This window comes from Conger conger, chromosome 6 (assembly GCF_963514075.1).
Source record: "Conger conger chromosome 6, fConCon1.1, whole genome shotgun sequence".
Classification (NCBI taxonomy): domain Eukaryota; kingdom Metazoa; phylum Chordata; class Actinopteri; order Anguilliformes; family Congridae; genus Conger; species Conger conger.
This window is the reverse complement of record NC_083765.1, coordinates 61,774,081-61,795,065: the sequence shown is the minus strand read 5'-3', so window position 1 is coordinate 61,795,065 and position 20,985 is coordinate 61,774,081. Positions and strand designations below refer to the sequence as shown.

Sequence of the window (20,985 nt, the reverse complement as noted above, 5' to 3'; positions counted from 1 at the left end):
TGCTATTAAAATAATGGTTGTTATTAAAAAAATGGCCTTTGCTGTACGTCGCTCTGGATAATGCCATTAATGCAATGTAATATAATGGTTGTCTTGCTATGAAATGCATTTCACTGCTGGAATTGCCTACTTTTTCCCAGTGATTTCAATATCAACTGCACATGATATGTGCAAATAAAAGTCTAAAACTGCTGCAGTTTACATAATTTAAAACAATTTTAGCTAAGAAAATTATTGCATAAACCTATATTTGCAATACCATTAATCTGAAAAATATAAATTTAAATTATACTTGCACAGGGTCTTTAAAACATCTGAGGCATCATCTGAAGTTGACATCAAATTGTCCTGTTTGCTGCCCCCTAAAGTCTAGAGAACTGTTTGGGGGACCAGAATGTAGAGCTTTGTGGAATTATTCAGGTCAAGTCAAGTCTCGTCAATAGTCACATGCAATTACTTTTATATTTTGAAAAGAAAAAGTAAAAAACGTTACTTTGGGTCTTCTTCTATAAAATATAACTTATTTGATCTTTGGTATATTATATTATTTGGTGTTATTTAAAAAGACTTTTAAATGTGTATGAGATGGGGAGTGGGAGTGCCTTGTCTCTAGTACTTTTTGGTTTTCTTGGATATTTCTCCAACAATTAGGAAGAAAGCACTACCATGTCGGTGACATTCAAGACAATTTTCGGCGAGATTCAACCCTCAAAGCTGGGACTCTCCCGGTTTATACGAGTGCGCAACAGACGGGAATTGTAAATAGTCACGGAGAACCCGAACGACTCCACGATATTCCCGTCATGCCTCAGCACAATCGTTACGTAGGACTGTCCTACAGAATCTCCGCCCACTGGTCAATGCACAGTGTTTTTCCTCCTCTCAACGTCATACACCTTTTATGGATTAGCAACATAAACGTAATGGCTCACAAGTTGACATAACCTCCATTCAGTGACACAAATCTACTACGCTGTAAACCTCCAATCACGCTGCGTAATAATGACATGGATGGTGGGGGTGAAGGGGGAGGGGGGGGGGGGGTGAGGAAGATTGACGATTAAAGGTGTACAACCGGTGAATCAGGAGTTTGTGTAACTTTTTTCTTTTTTCTTCCTTTTTTTGCAAAATGTCTGACGTAAATGTGTTGCAGAACAAAGTCATTAATGAAGGTGAAAGAAGTCTTTGGTTTTCTTTGTATACTATAAATATTAGTGTCGTTGTTTTTTTTCCTCTCAAACAGGTTTTTTTTAAGGATAAACCTGCTGTCGAAAGGTCATTGTCTTTGTTAGGTTTCTTTGTATTTCTCTATATTTAAAGCTTTTCCACCGAGGTTTCAGTAACGCGGCCGTTATTCCGTCATGCTTTGGTACAAGTGCTTGATGAGGATGAGGAGTTGGCCGAGTTGGAGCTCCCGTCGTCCAGCCACTTATCCAGGCTCCGCCTCCGCGCGTTCATGAAGAAATTGCTGACGGTGGTGAGCTCCAGACCCAGCTGCTGTGAGATGGTGAGCTGTAATTCTTTGGACGGCCGCTTGTTCTCCTTGAATATTGCATGTAGAGTCCGGCGCTGCACATCTGTGAACACCAGCCGTGGCTTCTTGGAGATGCTCCCCCTCTCTCCTTTCCCGTGTTCCTGTTCCTTCCTCTTGCATGCTGGGAGGTGACAAAAAAGACAACGGATATTAGTTATAGCGCGTATTTACGTGTAAGAACAAACGTAATTATATGTAATTATAGTAGGTCTACAATATTTAATTATTTTTAATGATTAATAAATGCCATTGAGTATAGCCTGATCTTCATCAGAACATCTATTAATTGGACACCATTTGTCGTTTCAGGCAGAATACAGATATTAGCACATGTATATTAATTAGTGTATATTAATCTAATACTGGCACTTTGACTTTGTCTGAAAGGGGTTATAGTGTACAATTGGAGGTCAGAGAACTGTTTGCACCTTGAAGGTTGTGTATGATTCCAGCTATAAAGGAATAATAAGTTAATTGTTATTTACAGTAACTTACTCAGTTATTTCCTCAAACTCAAATTAAATAGTGAACCTAAACCGTTTTATCTTTTGTAAAAGATACCTTGATACCTTGAACAGCACATGGTAACGATATTTTCTGAAACAAAAATCTGGGATCTGTCTTTGTTTTATTGTTGGCCGCTGCAGAGAGAGGCATCAACGGACTGTGACAAATAGGACAAGTGATTCAAAACTAGGAAGACAACCAGAGGGCAGGGCAGTAAACTGATCTGCTAAAAAAAAGAGTATAGTATAGTATAGTATAGTATAGTATAGTATAGTATAGTATAGTATATAGTATAGTATAATTAAAATAAATATGCAGTTGAATATATAATTGAAATCTAGAACCGTTTGCCCAAGTTAAGAGGGACATTTTACGAATCTAAAACATGATTTAATTAATCTGTCTTGTATTTTATCGTGCTGATACAAGCGCAGCTACTTCCATGTAATATATGTCAGCAGTTTGACTATTGCAATGTTGCTCTAGTTAGCAATTGTTAGCAAATTCACATTCACACCATTCATATCTGAGACAGAAAATTAACTAAGCACATTAGAGCCAATGTTCTGCAAAAGTAGTTGATCATAATCCTTGTTTGTCAGACAATATCATTGGAAGAACCTTAACTTTCATTAATAGATATTCGAGCTAAATTTTTTAAATAACCACATTCAAGCATTGCAACGTCACCTGTATCACACAGTATACAATAGTATAGCCTATCCGTCAAAACACGTATGAAAAAGTACATTGAAGTAAGAAAGTAATAATTCTAAGTGTGAAATTGTTAATGGCTTCTTAAGTTAGTTTACTCAATAACTTTTTATGTGACACAATCATTATTTGTGGTCTGCGTTGTAATGAACTGTCCGTGGTGCTGAAAATAATCGAAAACCGGGTAGGATTTATTTCCCGCCTATAACAATAGAAATGATACAACTAATAGCCTATTAGTAGCGTATCATTATAATATACATATATAATAATAGTAATCATAATAATGTTATTATTATTATTATTATTATTATTATTATTATTATTATTATTATTATTATTATTATTACATATATTATTACATATATTATAACATAGTATTATTATTTAATAAAATAGCAATTTCGCTACTACTAGTAGTCAGTAGTGTGGAATATTGGTAATCTTTTGAGGATAACGCATCCAGAAACTCATATGCTGCCGCCAGGGGGCAGACGCGTTCTTCAGAGACCCTGCAGTCCTGTTCCACGACTTGTATCCTGTGTTCCTTTACTACGACGCAAAATAATTTACTGCCAATGTCTCAAGCCAAGTGAACACATGTATCAACACATTTCCATCTTATTGTTCCTTGATTTGACAATGAGTCATTCATGTACAACAGTACAACAGTCAAGTACAACGTCAAGAAATGCAAATTAAAAAATAATTATGGAGAAAACACTGAGCTATTAATATAATTATATTATTCTTGTTATTGTTATTGTTGATGATAATTATGTTGCTATTATTAAAGATGTTATTATTAACTTTTTTACTTATTAACAATAACAATAATGAATATGACTGAATAAAGATCTAAGCTAAAGTCACCACTCAGGCCTATATAAGTGATGTTTATCTTCATTGTTGTTGAGAAACAACAAATTACTTTTTCGAAATTCCTTTGCACTATTGGAATAACCGCTTTGACATGTTCTCGTTGTGCATAGCCTACTGTGTGTACCATAGCAATTTCGGTGTATGTTTATTGTGATTCACACATGTCTGTGAGGGAACAGCATTACACGTACTATTTGAAAACCTCGTGCACGAATGTCTTCACTTTGGATAAATATTAACAAAAAGCAAATGAGGTTCTGTATCAAGTGTTATAAATCAAACGGCCTACAAGGCCACGCTGACAACAGAAGCCATTGGAGTCTCGCAGGTGGGGTATTTTCCCAGAGATCAGGTTGAAATAACAGCGAACCCTGGTATCGCCTCTTTATCTTGCTCAGCCAAACAGAGTTGATCAGATGGTTAGCTAAATCATTATACAGACACGAGATAACTTCACACACAGGCGTACAATGTAGAATGGCGTTCCGAGCAACGTATTTCGCAAGATTCTAATCCGGGTTTCTGAAACAAACTACAACTCCGGGTAATACAGCAAGAGTGAAAGTGCATAACAACGTATGTTATGCCCCTCTCTCTCCTTCTCTCTCTCTGAAAATCACCTGGAAAATACACAAATATGCTTAGAGGCAGTGGAAAACATAAAGGTGATTGGATGATTTTGATAAATGAAAAAATAAAAACTTGCTGACATTTCTCAGATTAGATTCCAGCAGGCCCTCCTGTTTTTCAAACTGAATGGCAGTTTTTGGATTTTACAATACTCTCTCTCATACACACGCACACACACAACGAGCTCGTGCACATTTAATACATTCGTGTATCTCTCTCTCCCTCTCTATCTTAAATGAGGTACTTGTCTACAGGCCGAGGTACAAAGGACAAAAGCTTTATGAATATGCTTGTCACTCATAAAAAACAATATAAAAAAATACATGTCGGTCCCATTTCCATATTGTAACGTGCTAATTAAGAGCAAACGAATGATGAGTGTTCTCGATACTAAATGTAATACAATTTACCTGTACGCAAACAAGCAGAATTATTTTCTGAAATGATTAATAATAGTCGCATGATAGGCCGATATGGAAAAATAGAGTAGTATCAATTACTGAGAATAGCACTGGTATAACTGTAGCTTATATCACATATACAAAAACTAATTACTAATAACATAAGTAGGCTACACACCTGCAATTAGCGGCTCGCCTTACAGTTGAGGTTATAGCATGGAAGGTGTCAGGACCAGACGTTTTTTCAGTCCTCAGTAGTCCTCAAAGTATGCAAAATCATGGGAGAATACCGTAGAATAAAATACTATAAGATTATACATTAATATATACATATAGGCTACAATTTATTGTTTTTTAAAAAAGCTTATATTTTCCTTATCTACTCTAAGACTCCATGACGGAATACCCCAAACAGTCGTATGAAAAACATTAAATCATTTTGTATTCTGTTGTAAGCCAGTGAAATATTTGGAACCAAGGTAAAACAAAGTGAATTGGTTGAATTTAAATAATCAATACAAATAATATTTTCTCTGTAAGCCGAAAAACATTCCTGCTGAAGCCCGTAGCTATAGGATGACGGATCAATGTACCCTGCTTAAAAAACCAACGAATGTCAACGTATTACAATAATTAAATATTGTTTCATGTAATTTAAAAACCCTTCTAATTCTAATATAAAAATAGAAATCTTAGTTGTAATCATGGAATTGACTTATACGCCAGGCGCGCTGTTATATGCTAGGCCTATATATTTAAAGTGTGCCGATAAATAAATAAAATTATTAAATATGCATATTTTCAGTTGTTTATATGGAAAGGTTACGCTGTGAATAACAGAATTTCATTAGCCTGTTTGAACCACGAATAGGTCTCGCCTTGGCTCATTGTTGCTATAATAACAAAAAAGACTATCACAAACTATCATATATATATATATATATATATATATATATATATATACAACGTTTACGAATAAATCTAGTTTTACCTAATTATTTTCTAGACATAATGAATTGTCTAGAGTCTCATTTAGAGAGACTGTGACTCGCAAATGACAGCGTTTAACGTCAGATAACCAGGAGAGGGATCGAAAACATTTTCAATTCAAGTGGCTGTTTCCTGTATCGATCTATGCAAATAAATGAGACTCGACCAAATTGTCATTAAAAGAAAGAAAAAGAAAACGGGCCTGAAGGCAACAAAACGCGTCTATCTTTTTCCATCTTGGCTGATGCTTCACTTAACGCGCCTTTCCATTGAAAATATTCCACCCCAGTTGTTGCCTCTTTTCAAACGCTCAGATCTCAAACTGGGAACAAAAATATTACACCCCACTTACATAAAGCGCCTATTACTACAATGAATGTGCTGTCTTAACATATAGGCCCTACATGAAAAGAATATCTCTCTCTCTCTCTCTCTCTCTCTCTCTCTCTCTCTCTCTCTCTCTCTCTCTCACACACACACACACACACACACACACACACAAACACATAGCCTAGCCTCTATACACACACACACACACACACACACACACACACACACACACACACACACACACACACACACACACACATATTGTACTCGGTTGTACACTCAAAAAAACTACTTCAAACGATCAATTACAACTTACTATAGAAAGTGTAATTAGGCAGTGTAAAGTACTCAGTGTAAAGTAAGAAACACATAAACACTACGAGTAGACAATGTGCAATTGTACGTTTAGAGTAACAATTCTGTGCACTTTCTTTGTGTGAGGGGAACGGCTCCCTACGCCTGTCGGTGAAACGGATCAGTGCCCCTTGTCTCATGCTGTGATTGACTATGTCTTTCTCCAGGGACAAATTAATGGAGATCTATCAGTTAATTAACAAAACCTCACTCAAGAGTAAGCCACTGGGTCCCAACGCATCGCATACATGCCACAAAACTACACTAAATGCTGCAAAATTATTTAGGCGACTATCAAACGCGTCAGCGAGCTTAGGCCATAATACTGCACACAAACACAAAGCTGACATTTCGTGCTGCTGCAGCGGAACTGCCTTCTACCGCATACACTGCCTATAGGACCCTTGTCTGCTTCACCACACAAACCGTACTGGTTTTTAAAGCCGAACATTCCGTTTTGCGTATTAAATTGTGATAAATTGTGATCAAACATATCACCGGAACTCCGTATTCGTGAGTAGGACTGAAAATAAAGTTCGATGATAGAGGTATCATTAATACGTAGATTAATTGGTCAATTAAGCATCAAATCCTCAACCTGTTTTTTTCATATACCCTTACATATTGAAGACAATGGAGTTGTAGCCATCCCAAGAGGACATAGCCAGATATGATAGATACAACTCATGAATAAAGTGTTTACAACGTAATTCATACCCAGTGAATCAGTCACCGAGCCCGCATAGGAAATTGTTCATAATAATATTCACGTTGAATCAAAACCAAATCCCAATGTATCTAGATCATCCAAATGCACACAACAAACCAATTCCTAACGATTTATAGCTGCAGTATCACTTTACAAAGAACCCATGGGTCGATATTTTGACCTGAAAACACGACCACTGGTTTTTCAGCTGGAGTAGCTTCACAAATGTGAGGGAGGAAGCTACACTAAAAACACCACACAACAAAACACCAATAACATATATTCCTGGGCTCGACGACCACAAGGTAAGTGCTCCTTATTCAATATATGTAGCCTAGCCTATATATTGGTTCCAGTGTTTGAAACACTGTTGGGTCGAAGCAGCAAAATAAAATAATTCAGAAACAAGTGATGTCAAAATGTAACGTCAATCAAATGCTTAATATTTCGTCTGACATACATAAAGTGCCAGCAACAACGCGTACTTAAATAAATCAGACATGCACAATGCAGATAGAGAAAATAAAATAGGGCAATTACCTATTGTTCGCTCACCTGCGAGCCGGAGAGCGGACATCCTCTGGAATTCAGGCTCCTGCAGCCATTTCCACATTCTTCGGAAAGTCTCCCGACCGGACTTCAGCTTGCTCCACGGTTTGGGGTTCCTCAACAGATCAGATAGGGTCCCTTGCGATCGGCACAGCACCCTCTGGGCAAAAATAGCCTGGGGGATGCTGTACCTTTTGAGCTCAGTGGTGATCCTCTGAGCTACTTCTTTGGTATTGACTTCTTCCATTTGGCCTGAATTCCCTCCGTTGTTGACCTGCGATCCTGGCATTGACGATGGATTGTGTTCTCTGGGCGAGCCTATAACTTGGCCGTGGCCCTGGGCGTTCAGGTGGGCATGAGGGTGATGGTGAATCCCGTTAATCTGGACCATGCCCGCGGAGGACGCGGTCATATGTTGATCCCCATGCCTGGCCAGCATGGCAGGGTGGTGGGCTTCAAATCCGTTGGGTGTCAGCATTTTCTCCGTCGGCATAGCGGCACCCGGGTGTGCGTAAGGCGGCAGCCCCTGCTGCGAATTGTGTATGCCGCCAAGCCCGGATCCTGACAACGGGGACAGGCTTTGCCCCATACCGGTAACATCCTTGTGGTATGGAGCGTAGAGATTGTTCATGGGCGCCAGACCCCTTTCGTCCCGCATGAGGGTGAAGCTGCCGCTCACGTTGCCGGAGATCCGCTGGTGGGGGTGATGATGATGGTGATGGTGGTGGTGGTGGTGATGGGGGAACTTGTCCGAGACTGTCGAGATGGGAGGTAACGGCTGCAGGGGGGTTAGCGTAGTGTAGGTGCTGCTCATGCTCATGCCCATGCCCGGAGGAGCCTCGCAAGCCATGGACATCGCCGGGTGCAGGTGGCCGGCCAGACCGTGGTCCGGCGGTCGATGCTGATGATAGTCGCCGCTGTCTAGGATTGACGCCATGCCCATGGATCGGGCGTGGGCTGACAAGTGGCTGCCGCGATGGGTCACCGTGGTCCTGTGATGAGGGCTGCCGCTCATCAGCTCAGCCGTGGCGGACACCTGCTCGTGGCTCACTCCGTGCAGATCGCCAATATTCTCCATCGACAGCTGGGCATTCATTATACGTGCAATCTTGTGAACAAAACATCTATCTGATCTGTCTGGGGGAAAAAAGTCCAAAAAAAGTCTTCAAATTCTTATCAAGAAAAATTCGTTGTCGTGTTCCGTTTTTTCTTTTCTTTTTTTATTTGACTTCTGTTTTTTATGTTATTATTTATGCGTTTTTTTCTTTTACGTTGCTTTTAAATGTTTATTTTTTGTTTGTTTTATTTTTTTTAATCCTTATTTGGTATAAATTTAAGCCCCCCCTTCGCTTACTCGAGCATCAGCAGCTGTGGTCGCCGTCTGGTTGTATCCCTCCATCTCTAGCCATGTCTCGTGCTGTTTCGATTTCTTTGACCACAGCTCCGCCGCTGCGGCTCCGACTGAAGAGTCATGCGCACTGGGTACCCCTGTGTCCCCTCCCACAACAACACACACGCAGGGGCACACGTCGGCCCTATGGTCTGACGTCAACTATTGAGGAAGTTGCAGCTAAGTTAATAGACGTAGCCACTCGGCTACCTGTCTGGCTTGTGGTTTAGTCAGTCGTTTTTTCGCACAGCCACCCTTGCTTAGAATACAGAGTTTGCAAAACAATACTACATCAAGCAAACAGGTAAACATTAAAAGACACATAGACTTTTGGAGATGATCAATTGGCATGGTCCAGGAAATTCATAAGACATATTGTAGCCTATGAAATCATTGTTTGTTTTTTGTCTTTCAGGTGCATATGTGCGCCATATATAACTTCCGGGTTCCCTCTTTGTTTTAACACAATAAACAAGGGGAGGGGAAGAATCTGTGCTCATCATTTACCCAACCAGATTCTGTATGATTTAGTGACAAGGCTAAACTCCCGACAATCTGGTAGCGTAGGAGACTATTCTTATTTGCGGTTCTAGCATAACATAGTGATGAATGAATTAATTAGTTAAACCTAGCCTAACTTAACATTGACGGATAATTTGTTAATATATTTTGCAAATAACATTAGGCTATTCACAATTGAACTAGCGTGCTGGCAGCAATTCAACCAAATAAGAAAATACATTGTCAAACTTCTTTTTTGGTAAAATGGAAAGTTTCTTCGTCTTCCCGCCTTCCTTCCTGAGCTCGTTTGAAAAGAACAGAAATCCCGGACAGATGTGTCTATTGTTCAGCCATTAAGAATAACGAACCAAGCTGGCCAAAGAGTAGCCTATCCCCACACCCGCATAGGAGCAGCGTGAGGTATGGAATTATGACACAGCACATTAAGCTATGTGAGTGATTCTCAACAGAACTGAAGGACAACCTGTAAACTCAGACCGGGTTAATGAAATACTGTTAATCAGTGGTAGCCTAATCTGCGCTAAATTGTGGTGGAGGTCGTTCAGCCGTTGAAGGTGGTTGAGTGTCAAATTGTATTATAGCTCCGTCCTGCCCAACTGTATGCACAAACATTTTACTTTTACTTCTCTGACAAGGAATATGACTTTGCTCCATTACATTCAAATTCCACAATGTAGGCTACCTACATTTAATCAATTTGTTATTGAATTTGTAACAGCTAGCTACCAAATAAATTACATTGTGTAGGATAACGATAATTTGGATCCATTTTAAAACAGTGATAAACATCATATACAGCAATTGTATTTGTTTTTATTGCGTCCAAATTGACGCAGATAGTAAACAGCATAACAGTTTCACAGAAAGATCATATCAACTGTCAACAAATGCAATGTAGGCTAATGAAAGAAACAAAAAAACAAACAACAACAGTACAGATATGTCTTAAGCAAGTATTGACACGAAATGTTACTCAGATCTCAGACCTATGTAACAACTTATTTCAGGATTGTTGGACTTTGTACATTCATGCCAATTTTTCCCTTTCTACAAAATATTCAATTTGATATTACACAATGCCTTAATGGTCTTTGCAACAAGTTACATTTTAGTTTAAAAGCATTCAATTACAATATCATGATGTTTCTTTTCAAGTAGACACACGTCAGTATCACAGCGAGATTTGACCTCCAGCAGTCATCCTCGGGTCTATTGTCCGAGCATCAAGCAAATTTGGTAACTTTTGATGACGTTGAAAGGACAGTTTGTGCTGTGAAGAAGGCGTCCTCTCTCCCCTCTCCGATGACAGCTTGCCGTGGTCAGTGCTTGGAGCCTCTTCCTCTGAATAGGAGACATGTCAAAGGTGACGCTTCCAGACTCCAAAAAGCTAACAGCTGCCAAGGGAGCAGATTAACTTTTCTTCAAGACTTTTCCCTGTTTAGTTTCTTGCTCGACGGCGAAACACAAATACATCTGTCAGGGTCAAAACGAAAGAAATTAGGTTTAGCGAACAAGTTAAATTGTCACTAATTAGAAGTTAATATAGATGGTTTAAGGAAGCTGAAAATAAATACTATTTGAAAAGTTTACTTTTATATTCGAGAATGTGTACAAACAAGGGAGTTGAAAAGGCACAATTTGAACCGAAATAGTAATGAAGGATGAACGAAGAAATATGTATGGTTCCTCCTGACAAGCGAATAGCTATATAGCCTATGCATTGCACACATAACAATTACGAAGAATATTTACACATTCCTGCATACTTATGAAAAATGAATGCATGTGCACTATACACATAGGCCTACAAATGCTTTTGTAGAAAGATCAGCTTCACGGACACACATTAAGCTTACTCCTGGACTAAATTGTGTTTTGTGTGAAGAATCTCAATTCAAAATTGAATTTAGTCTAGGTCTAGGCTTAATCTGTGTCTGCGAACCTGGCCCTAAGATTATTTTTGCTGTACTTATAGCATAGGCTGTAACTAATGATATCAATGCAGGACTTTATTTTTTATTACTAGGTGGCTAACATTTTACCATGATGTAGTTCCAACAAAATTATGTATACAATAAAGCAGTTGAGTACAACATTTCAGGTAGTTGTAACTGCACCTGTCCGCATTCTCATGGTCGATATTTTTCATTCGCACTCTCTGCGACTTTTGTGACTTGCAAGAAAAATGGGATGTATGTGTCTGCGTGCGTGCGTGCTTGGGGGGGGGGGGGGGGTGCTCTTTCTGTTAGAATCTGTCCACGCTTGTTATGCTTTGCTATATTTCGCGTTTGTTGCGTGCATTTTATACATACATGCCGTTGTCAATGATTATGTGCTACAATTCGAAAACTTGCACTAGATAGAGCGCAGGTGAGCTGTTGTGTCTCGCAGGGTATTACCCTGTACCCATTAAGTGCCTGCTTAAGTTAGCCAATAGCTTAGCGCCATAAACAACTTATTTCGTTATTTTGAATGCTATTGTAAAAATAAGTTAAATTATTCTCAATAAAAAAAGAATAAAATCATCATGAATACAAGGGGAGCAATTGCTTGTTTTGGAAAGTTCTTTTGATCTTCCAACTAAGTAAGATTGTCGAACAACCGTTGAAAAGTATATACAGAAGAGTAATTAAGTGCAATAGTTTTATTGTATTGTAATATGCGGAACAGTTTGGAAGCTCATGTGGCACATAATGTCCAGAAAGTTTTGAAACACACTTTAAATGTTTATTTCTTCACCGGAACTTGAATTATTGAAATACCGATTAAATACAATTATTTGAGACCATCTTTGTAAACAGGACACTTGTTGTTCTGCCCTTATTATTCTGATTCTTCAGAGTAAACTTCTTCTTTTTTTCATTTTAGGGTCCCTTATATTGCTGAACTTTCACATTGATTCAAATTCAAAGAAAATAGTAAGTTTCTATTTTGAAAATGACAGTTACTATCATGGTTTGACAATTTGGATAGCCCGTGTTAATGAACACGAATGTGATGGCTTAAGACAAATAAAAACGGTCAGCATAAAAAGCCATAACTAGTAGGCGAATGCTCCGCGTTGAGTTCTATCGAGTCACTTGTAGCTTTGAATATGAATTATGCTAGATGAAATTAACTCATATTTCAGTTGGCGACATTAATCACGATCATCAAATCGACTTAAAACGTGAACAGAATATATTAAAGTAAAAAACCGCCAACCAATAAACAAACAAACAAACAAACAAACACCATTATTTAGCTACTGTAAAAAAATAGCTTCTGTGACATGAATCCATTCGTCATGTGTGTAGTTCTGTAATTTCATAGGCATATACCCATTTAATTTTGCTTAAGATATTTCCCCCAATTCATTGTAATCTCAATACCTTTTGTAGTGAAATGTGGGTAAGGAATACAGTTTTTTGTCTCTTCAGGAAGTCACATGGAATGCTGCGGTTGTTGTATGAAAATATGAAATCTAATTGGAATTTTTCATTTGTTAAGGACAAAGCACATTTCACTTAGATTGAAACTGTCCAATGCCTACGAGTCAAAAGGCTTTGATGCAACATGTTAGATCCATCTATTACTAAAAAGCCAATTATTCATTTACAGTAGCCATATTCTATATTTATTTGAAAGAAGTAAATACAATTTTATTGAAAAGTCAACAAATCCGACAATTGACTTGCCAAATAAATAGGCCTATCCTAATTCTACAATTTGTAAAAAGTTAGATGACCCCAACCAAAACTTTCACTTTATATAATTTGCGATCTTGTAAGTTGACAATGCCGTTTTATTTCTAATATTGCATCAATATTAGACCAGTTAACTGTCTCATTAGAAATCATGTTTCCTAAAATGAGATCAATTTTAGAAATGCTTATTTGTTAGGATAGTTAGTTTAAAATGTAATTCAGTTTACTATGTCATTCAGTTGAAATAATTTGGACACTTGGTGAAATATAACCAAAGTCTTAAAAGTTGACATTGTTTGGAACTGAATACTGGAACTGAACTAGATACATGGCAGTCCAAAAGCTTGATATAAAACAAAAGAAAAACAGTTATCTTTTTAAACTAATTAACAACAACAACAACAACAACAACAATAATAACAATAATAATAATAATAATAATAATAATAATAATAATAATAATAAAACTATCATTTTGCAGCAACGATTCAAATCACACAGACTATATATTATGCACTCGAATAAATTCAGCCAAAAATCGATACATCTTGAATAAGTAGCCTACTTTATTCATCTTACATTCAATGTAGGTTCTTTAATTGTATTGTATTTGCTAGATTTCAATTACATACCCTTTTTTCTTTGTTCTTTATATTTTGATATTTTAAATAGACTACTTTTTATTATATATACATACATTGCAAATTTAGTGTAAATATGCAATTGAGTTTCTTTTTACTTTAATGATTTTATTCAGCAGACCAGTAAATGATGTGTAGGCCTACAGACCTTTTTTTTTCTTAACTATGCTTATAGGCTAGAACACCTGGGATCATTATCGACTTTATCAGCCAGTTTGCAGCACACAGTGCCGTGTTTTTCCCGTCTCAACTTTCAGTATTAATTTATTACTTCGTTTCTAATTTCATTTATACTGAAACAAAGCTGAAGATCCTGTGAATTTTTATTGTATAAGTTAATAATATAACTTCATCTTGAACAGGTGTCTTACATCCACGTTTAGAACAAAATTGTCGAATCTTTCACAGTGCTGTATTCACTTGTATGTACCTATACAATTTACTTAATATTTCCAAACAGAATTAAATTAATGTGACGTATCAACTACAATATCCTTTGCTGTTTCAATATTTTGAGCTTCAGATTACGGAAGAGAATATCTCATGTTCTCATGTTTCTGTATGCGCACTTTAAAGAATTGTTTAAGGAATTCTCTCCCAGAAAGGTCTAAACATTTCTCAAAACCTATATTCAAAGTAAATTCGTTGGAATCCTTATTATAATGGACCGCTGTAAAGAATCCATCAATCGTTTGGAGGTTTGTGAACTAACTGTATTGTGGATGTATTTTGCTGTTTTACAAAATACACAATTGAAGAATCGGTCCTCGGCAAGGTGTGACGTAGAGCACGTTGCATTAATGTGTGATGTGACGTACACACACTGGCATTCTTCTAGTTTTGCTCGAGCTAATTTCAACAACCAACAGGCTGCTGCAGAAGTAACCCATACAAAGCAGATCTTACTACAAATAAGCCAATTAAACGTCACTTGTGAAAGACCACAAGCCATAAGTTATTGGCCAAAACGTTTAACGGCCGCATTGCAATCTTAAAGAGGTCAGACAGTAAATAACTATACTAATAATCTTAGTTTCATTACCGTTTAAGCCTCTATTCCACAGCTATTTTGCTATCACTTACCTATGTTTACCGTCTAGATAAGCAGCAAAATCTCTGTATGGTACAGGCAAAACGAGTCAGGTCGTCTTTAGAATATTTGATTAAGGTGGTTGCATTTGAACACCATGATTGTGCAAATAAAGTATTTAAATTATTACCAGCTACATTTTATTATCTAATTGAAGTTATTAAATTATCCAACAACATAATTGAATAACTAAAAAAAGTAGGCTATAGTTTTAAAACATTTGATACATAATTGACAGCACCTAAATGAATCGTGTCTTACGTCAACCAATGAGATCAAGTTTAATTGCACAAGATCCCCCAATAACGTTTAAATGTTATTCCATCCGTCGTTGGTTCACTAAACCCAACATTTCAGTCGGTAACGGAATTTAGTTTGGTTGCTTGTATTGCCTTTCAGTGAAAGTGAATACCCAGTAATGTAGCTCAGTATAACGGCCTGCTTCGTAAAAACGGGATTGCATTGCGCATTAACATATTCGGATGCTTCCTTCAATTGGTTTTAGTCTGAGCTCAGTTGTAATATATTTTTCACTTCACTGTTCTACGTGAAGATACGTACATGCTCATCAAACAACCGAGCATTTTGGTCCAAGAAGGAAGTCATTTCAATAGCCTAATAAATGTCTAATACATTTGTAATAGTTCATATCCAAATCACAGGGCATACATATACCTACCTTATTCATATTTTCTGTAAAATTGGACTATTACCGCATCTTCTAATCTCTATTATAATATAGCTATATGAGGCGAATCTCTTAAAGCACCGTGAGTGATTATTTTTTAATTAAGCAAGCAGTTAGTTGTGTTAACTGCTGTATGATGACAGGTGAACAAGTAAGGTGAGGTGGGATGAAGGGCAAGAGTCATTTATTCAGAGAGGGAAGGGGGACACCACGGGGCAGGGACATTATATTGTGTGTGTTACTCCCGACCCTAACGCCCCACTAAGTGCGGGAATCAAATTATAAATGTTTTAATTATATAACAATTAATCATGCGCTTAATTACCTATCATAGATTGAGTAGCCTATAGTCTCGTAATCATTATCTTGGAAAAACAAAAAAAAAACAAAAAAAAAAACATGACAACATGCCTAATGAAGAACACACAATGTCCAGGATAGACTTTACTCTCCAATGTAGGAAGATAGTTTTTTTTTTTACAAATAATCGAGTGATTAAGGGATCAATTACGTGAACTCGTTTTATTTAGGTATATTTAATTATGTGAGCGTTTTCAACATTCATGCTGATGAAAAGCAACCAGAATCAGCTGTATAACAAGGCAAATGATGTGCGTAACACAGATACTTTAGTATAGTTGTGTCAGTGCATTGTCAACATAATCGGAATAATTAAATAATATCGGAAATACATTGAGCAAAGGTAAACTTTAACTTCTCTACAAAACGCAACCGCAGCCCTGCGACTTCCGAAGGAGCTCTTCTCCCCTAAATTGTAGTCCCACAGCTTATGACGCTGTTGCTGACCTCCGCAGAGCTTTAAACCTTGTCTGCGAATCCACAATACTCTACAGGGTGCCAAATGTCACTGCATCACTTTAAACAACATATCTCATGGACGTATTCTTTTACTGTTTTCTAAACTCCACGCGTTGCGTTAGATATGCTTACCCCCTCGGATCCGTAGCATTTTAGCCGCTTTCGTGGAATGTTGCTTCTTTTACCATCCGACCGATCTCTATTATGCAGCTCGTGGTCAAACCCAAGCAAACGTGTAGCCTACTTGCAAACTTGCTTTTAAAATATACATACCACTTTCCTTCTTTTGATCACGGGTGTATAATTTAGTAATTGAAAATGCACTTCAGTGGCTACAGCATTCACAGTCTAGGCGACGACCGTCTCTCTGCATCTTTCCGCCCGCACAATCAAGCGCTCCCTTCACCCATGCGCTGCATCCCGTCGTCCGGGGAAGAAGATAATCTCTTCCCACCATTTCCAATATCTAATAGTCAACATCCAGCGGAAAAATCCTTGGTCTTCTTATCCCCTTTGCACTCGGGTAGCTCTTTTTGGCCGGTCTCTCCGTGCATTTAGGGATGCTACCTGCATTTGAATAGATGCCTGGGTTGTTATGGATCGGCAGGGCTGTGAAAGGGAATCAGTATGCAAATTGTTTCAGTTACAATCGAAAGGTTCGATCTGTAATAGCCGTCTAACGGAAGTTGATGTCAGCTCTCTCCACATTAGCCAGCGTTTCCCTGCTTTCACTAAGGCCCTTTATCGAATAGAGCTTGGGTTTATTTTCTAATTTAACATGCCTTTATAAAATGTTTTGACTGGTATTTAGAAATTACAAATATATTTAAATAATGCTATTTAAAGGTTGGTTAATTACAGAAGACAGAATTTTCTATCAGTAAAAATAATGTATAAAAATCAGGCAGAATTCTTAACATAACATTTAAGAACGTCTTTAGAATGATCGAAGTCAAACACCAATTAAGCCTTTTTCCTTTACAAAAAGCAGAATGGCAGCTCGGGGACTCGTAAGGGTTGCATGTTCGGTTTTTAGTAATATAGCCTAATTTATAATTTATTTCACTAGACAGAGTCATCGTTTTCCTTCTGCCTTTTTGTCAACAAATCTGGAAATGTTTTAAGATTCTTATGTACCGTGGGTGGTGCACATTACTTTGTTTTCACTGCAAAATACGCGGACTCGCATCACATATCGGTGCTTTATAAATAATAAATACCAAATCATTGATCCATGCAATGCTTAGTTTCCTGACCTTCATTTCACAAATGTGCTTTATTATGTCTGAGTGTTATGGATCAAGGGCTCTGGTTTGTAATGTATCACAAGCACAGAATGCAATTTTAGGAACATAGTAAAACATTTGCTCAGTTGAAAAGAATGAAAACAACAGAAAGCTGTAGTTGCAGTGCAAAATATAAGAAGGGAAGCGATAAAAATGTGTTGCCTACTGAGATGGGAAAAATAGTCTAGAAACTATTTTTTGAACTTGGACAAATCCTGGTCAACAATGACAACAATGTCTACTGGATGAAATCAAACATCACAAATGTAGTCGGTTTCAAAACACAGGAGGCGACCAACGATACGGAGCAATTAATAAGCTAATTACAATCGGGACCTGTAAAATGGCAAACGATTAAATAATTTTAAAATAAATATTAATCAATCTGCACACACAGATGTTACAGACTGCCTGCTGAGGAACAAATGTAAAGCCCGAGAAATTTGAACAAGTAGGCTATTGCCTCATTACCGATTGACAAAACCCCCTTCCCCTCAAAAACAGGCATACAACGTCAAAAGCATGACAGAACTGTCCCTCAAAATCTAATTCCCATGTAACATTGTATAATACCGATGAGTCAAGATTTGTAATGAGCAATAAATATCTCCTTTCTTGTGAATAACCATGACTACAAGGACAAGGACAAGAACTTGGCGTATACTTCAGGACTGCGCTATTTTACAATAAACACATATTACACACACACACACACACACACACACACACACACACACACACACACACACACACACACATATATATATATATATATTATTATTATTTTTATTTTTTAAATTATTATTATTATTATTATTATTTTTTTGTTGCGTGCTCCAGCACACGTAAGCTGACCATCTGTCATTCAATTATGGTTCAGATACTGCTGATGCAAAAATCTGGATGGGGTCACTGACCCCAGCACAAAACCCTCTGCTGACTCGAGAGAGAAGTTCAAATCTAAAGCTAAACGTTTTGTATTATTTTTTTTTTGGATACGGGTCCGTCTTCACAATTTGTCTGTGATATTTGTTGTTGGATTTTTGTGTTTTAGACTGAGTCATTCATTGATCCTTTAAGTCAGTTGAAGTTGCCCAGTCGTAAATTTGCCAGCTATTCCTTAAACTGTCACACTTAGTTTATTATGTTAAACAAAACTGGATAGCACTTTTTAGTCACTGAACTTGGGAAATGTAGGCAGATATTAAATGTATTAACTAGACTAGGCCGACATTGTCTTGGGTGTAACTAGCAGGCAAGAACCAATTGACAAATAGTGCTTTACCAGGGTGATTTTATGTTATAAATATTTAATAAGCACAACCACATGACAGCCGTGTGGTGCTGTATTTAGACCGGATCGACATGCCCCGATTTGCTGCTACAGTGAGCGACTGAAACTAATACCTCAAAAACTTGACAATGCGAATCCATCTTTTTTCTCCAATTAATGTCCGTGGGAGGTTTTTCTTTTTCTTTTTAAATTAGCAACAGTCAAATGCATTGTATTTCACATAACTTTGTGTTTATTTCTTTTATTTTCTGAAGCCACGACCATTTGTTATTTATGTATATAACAGTGCTGTGCTGAAGTCATTCATGTTTTCACGTGGAGCTACGGTATATCTACCCTAACTACATAACGTTTTAGTCGCTAACACACTCTTAGCAGCTGGCTGAAGATTTGGGTCTTCAGGTAGGGGTCATTTGCAGTAGGTCTATATGACATGCATTAAGGTGAGAGTAATTGAATGCGGCAAACTGATAATAGCTGCTATAAGCAGATTACTCAGATTCCTGCCATGTAGTTGCCTTTTATAGGATTACTGATGTTCATCTTTTGGAGACAATCTTCATGAAGACACACTGTGAACATAAAGGCTGGTACTGTTTTATGTCTTGATATTATTTATAAACAGGCTAGAGAATGGATGCATGATATCAGACACACACACACACACACAAGAATGCATACACACACACTTGTGTTTGCATACACATTAATGCACACACACACACACACACACACACACACACACACACACACACACACACACACACACACACACACACACACATCTAGAAGGTCTAGAAGTGCACACACACAAAGTCTAGAAGGACAAAATGCCTGGATCAAAATGAGACAGTAATTAGATATTTGGTTGCAATCTCACCAGATGGATAACTGTGCTCCAAATTGTGGCTGTGGCTATGTTTAAAGAGAAAAACAAAAAAACAGAGAAATTTGGCCCAGACAATTAACCACAAAACCCTTACGATAAATTGTCACCTCTGTGTGTTTGTGTGCATGAACTTTATTGGTCTGAAAATGAGAATGTAATGTATTAGTGGTCTTGGACACGCACTTCCTAATTTATGTGTGTGCCTGCGCTGTTCACAGGTGGTTCTCAGTAAACACAATCAAAGCATGTTATCAGTGGCTCCATTGTACTCTGCTGTGTCACCAAGCCAAGTTGGTTGACCATTAACCAGCCATTGCTTCAAAGTTTCAAATAAATACTACTGAACATTACTTTTATAATAATGCTTACAAGAACACATACTATCTGTTTTATTTCAGAAAATGCATCTTACATGCAGGTTCCATGAAGAAAGAAAAACATTCAGCCATATAAAACATTTTTGGACATTTTTAAAAGGCACGCATATTTCTTAGACACACTCATTAACACAGTCCTCTGTTAATTCACTCTGAACACCTTGGCTGGGACTTACTGGAATACATAAAGTCAGAATGATGAGTAGATATATCAATATGAATCACACATTTTTGTTGACTTGTCAAAATTACCCATATATTACAGAAAGTACTATTTCCCTTCACAAGCAGCACACCTTTGCACACCATGTACAGTTCTCTTTGTGGACACCCCGGGTGTTTGGTATCTGACATCTCTCTATACATTTGGGCCCTGACAGATATCTGCGGCGATCTTGATGTAAGGAATTTTGGGCGAATCCACACAGACGGCGAGAGTCTTGTGTGTCTTTGTGTCTCTCTGTGCCTTTTGTCCCGGGAGCAGATAAAGGAGAGCGTTTTACTCGGCGCAAATCATAAAGATAATCAATATCTGGGCGCCGGAGGAATGCGGAAGGTTGCGGTCGGTTTCCAGGCGACTGCGGCCCCCGCGAGACAGTGCTGCGTTATCGCGAAGGGGCGACACACCGACGGCGGCGTCGGATCCACAGACCGGTGGATTGCAGAGCCTCCCGCTTTGACCAGCCTGAATGAAAAACAAAAC

At 37.8% G+C, this 20,985-nt stretch overlaps 1 protein-coding gene and 1 long non-coding RNA gene across 2 annotated transcripts; both read right to left on the bottom strand.

The window, feature by feature from the left end:
- Positions 1-1,359: 1,359 nt before the first annotated feature.
- On the bottom strand, positions 1,360-8,696 carry LOC133131431 (hepatocyte nuclear factor 6-like). The gene is made up of 2 exons (XM_061246797.1): positions 7,607-8,696; positions 1,360-1,655 (listed from the first exon to the last, which is right to left on the bottom strand). The coding sequence occupies exons 1-2, from the start codon at positions 8,694-8,696 to the stop codon at positions 1,360-1,362; spliced, it is 1,386 nt and encodes a 461-aa protein (XP_061102781.1).
- Positions 8,697-10,267: 1,571 nt separating this feature from the next.
- LOC133130044 (uncharacterized) lies at positions 10,268-16,968 on the bottom strand. The gene is made up of 2 exons (XR_009708899.1): positions 16,569-16,968; positions 10,268-10,985 (listed from the first exon to the last, which is right to left on the bottom strand). It is a non-coding gene; the product is annotated as an uncharacterized LOC133130044 (long non-coding RNA).
- Between the last annotated feature and the right edge of the window lie 4,017 nt (positions 16,969-20,985).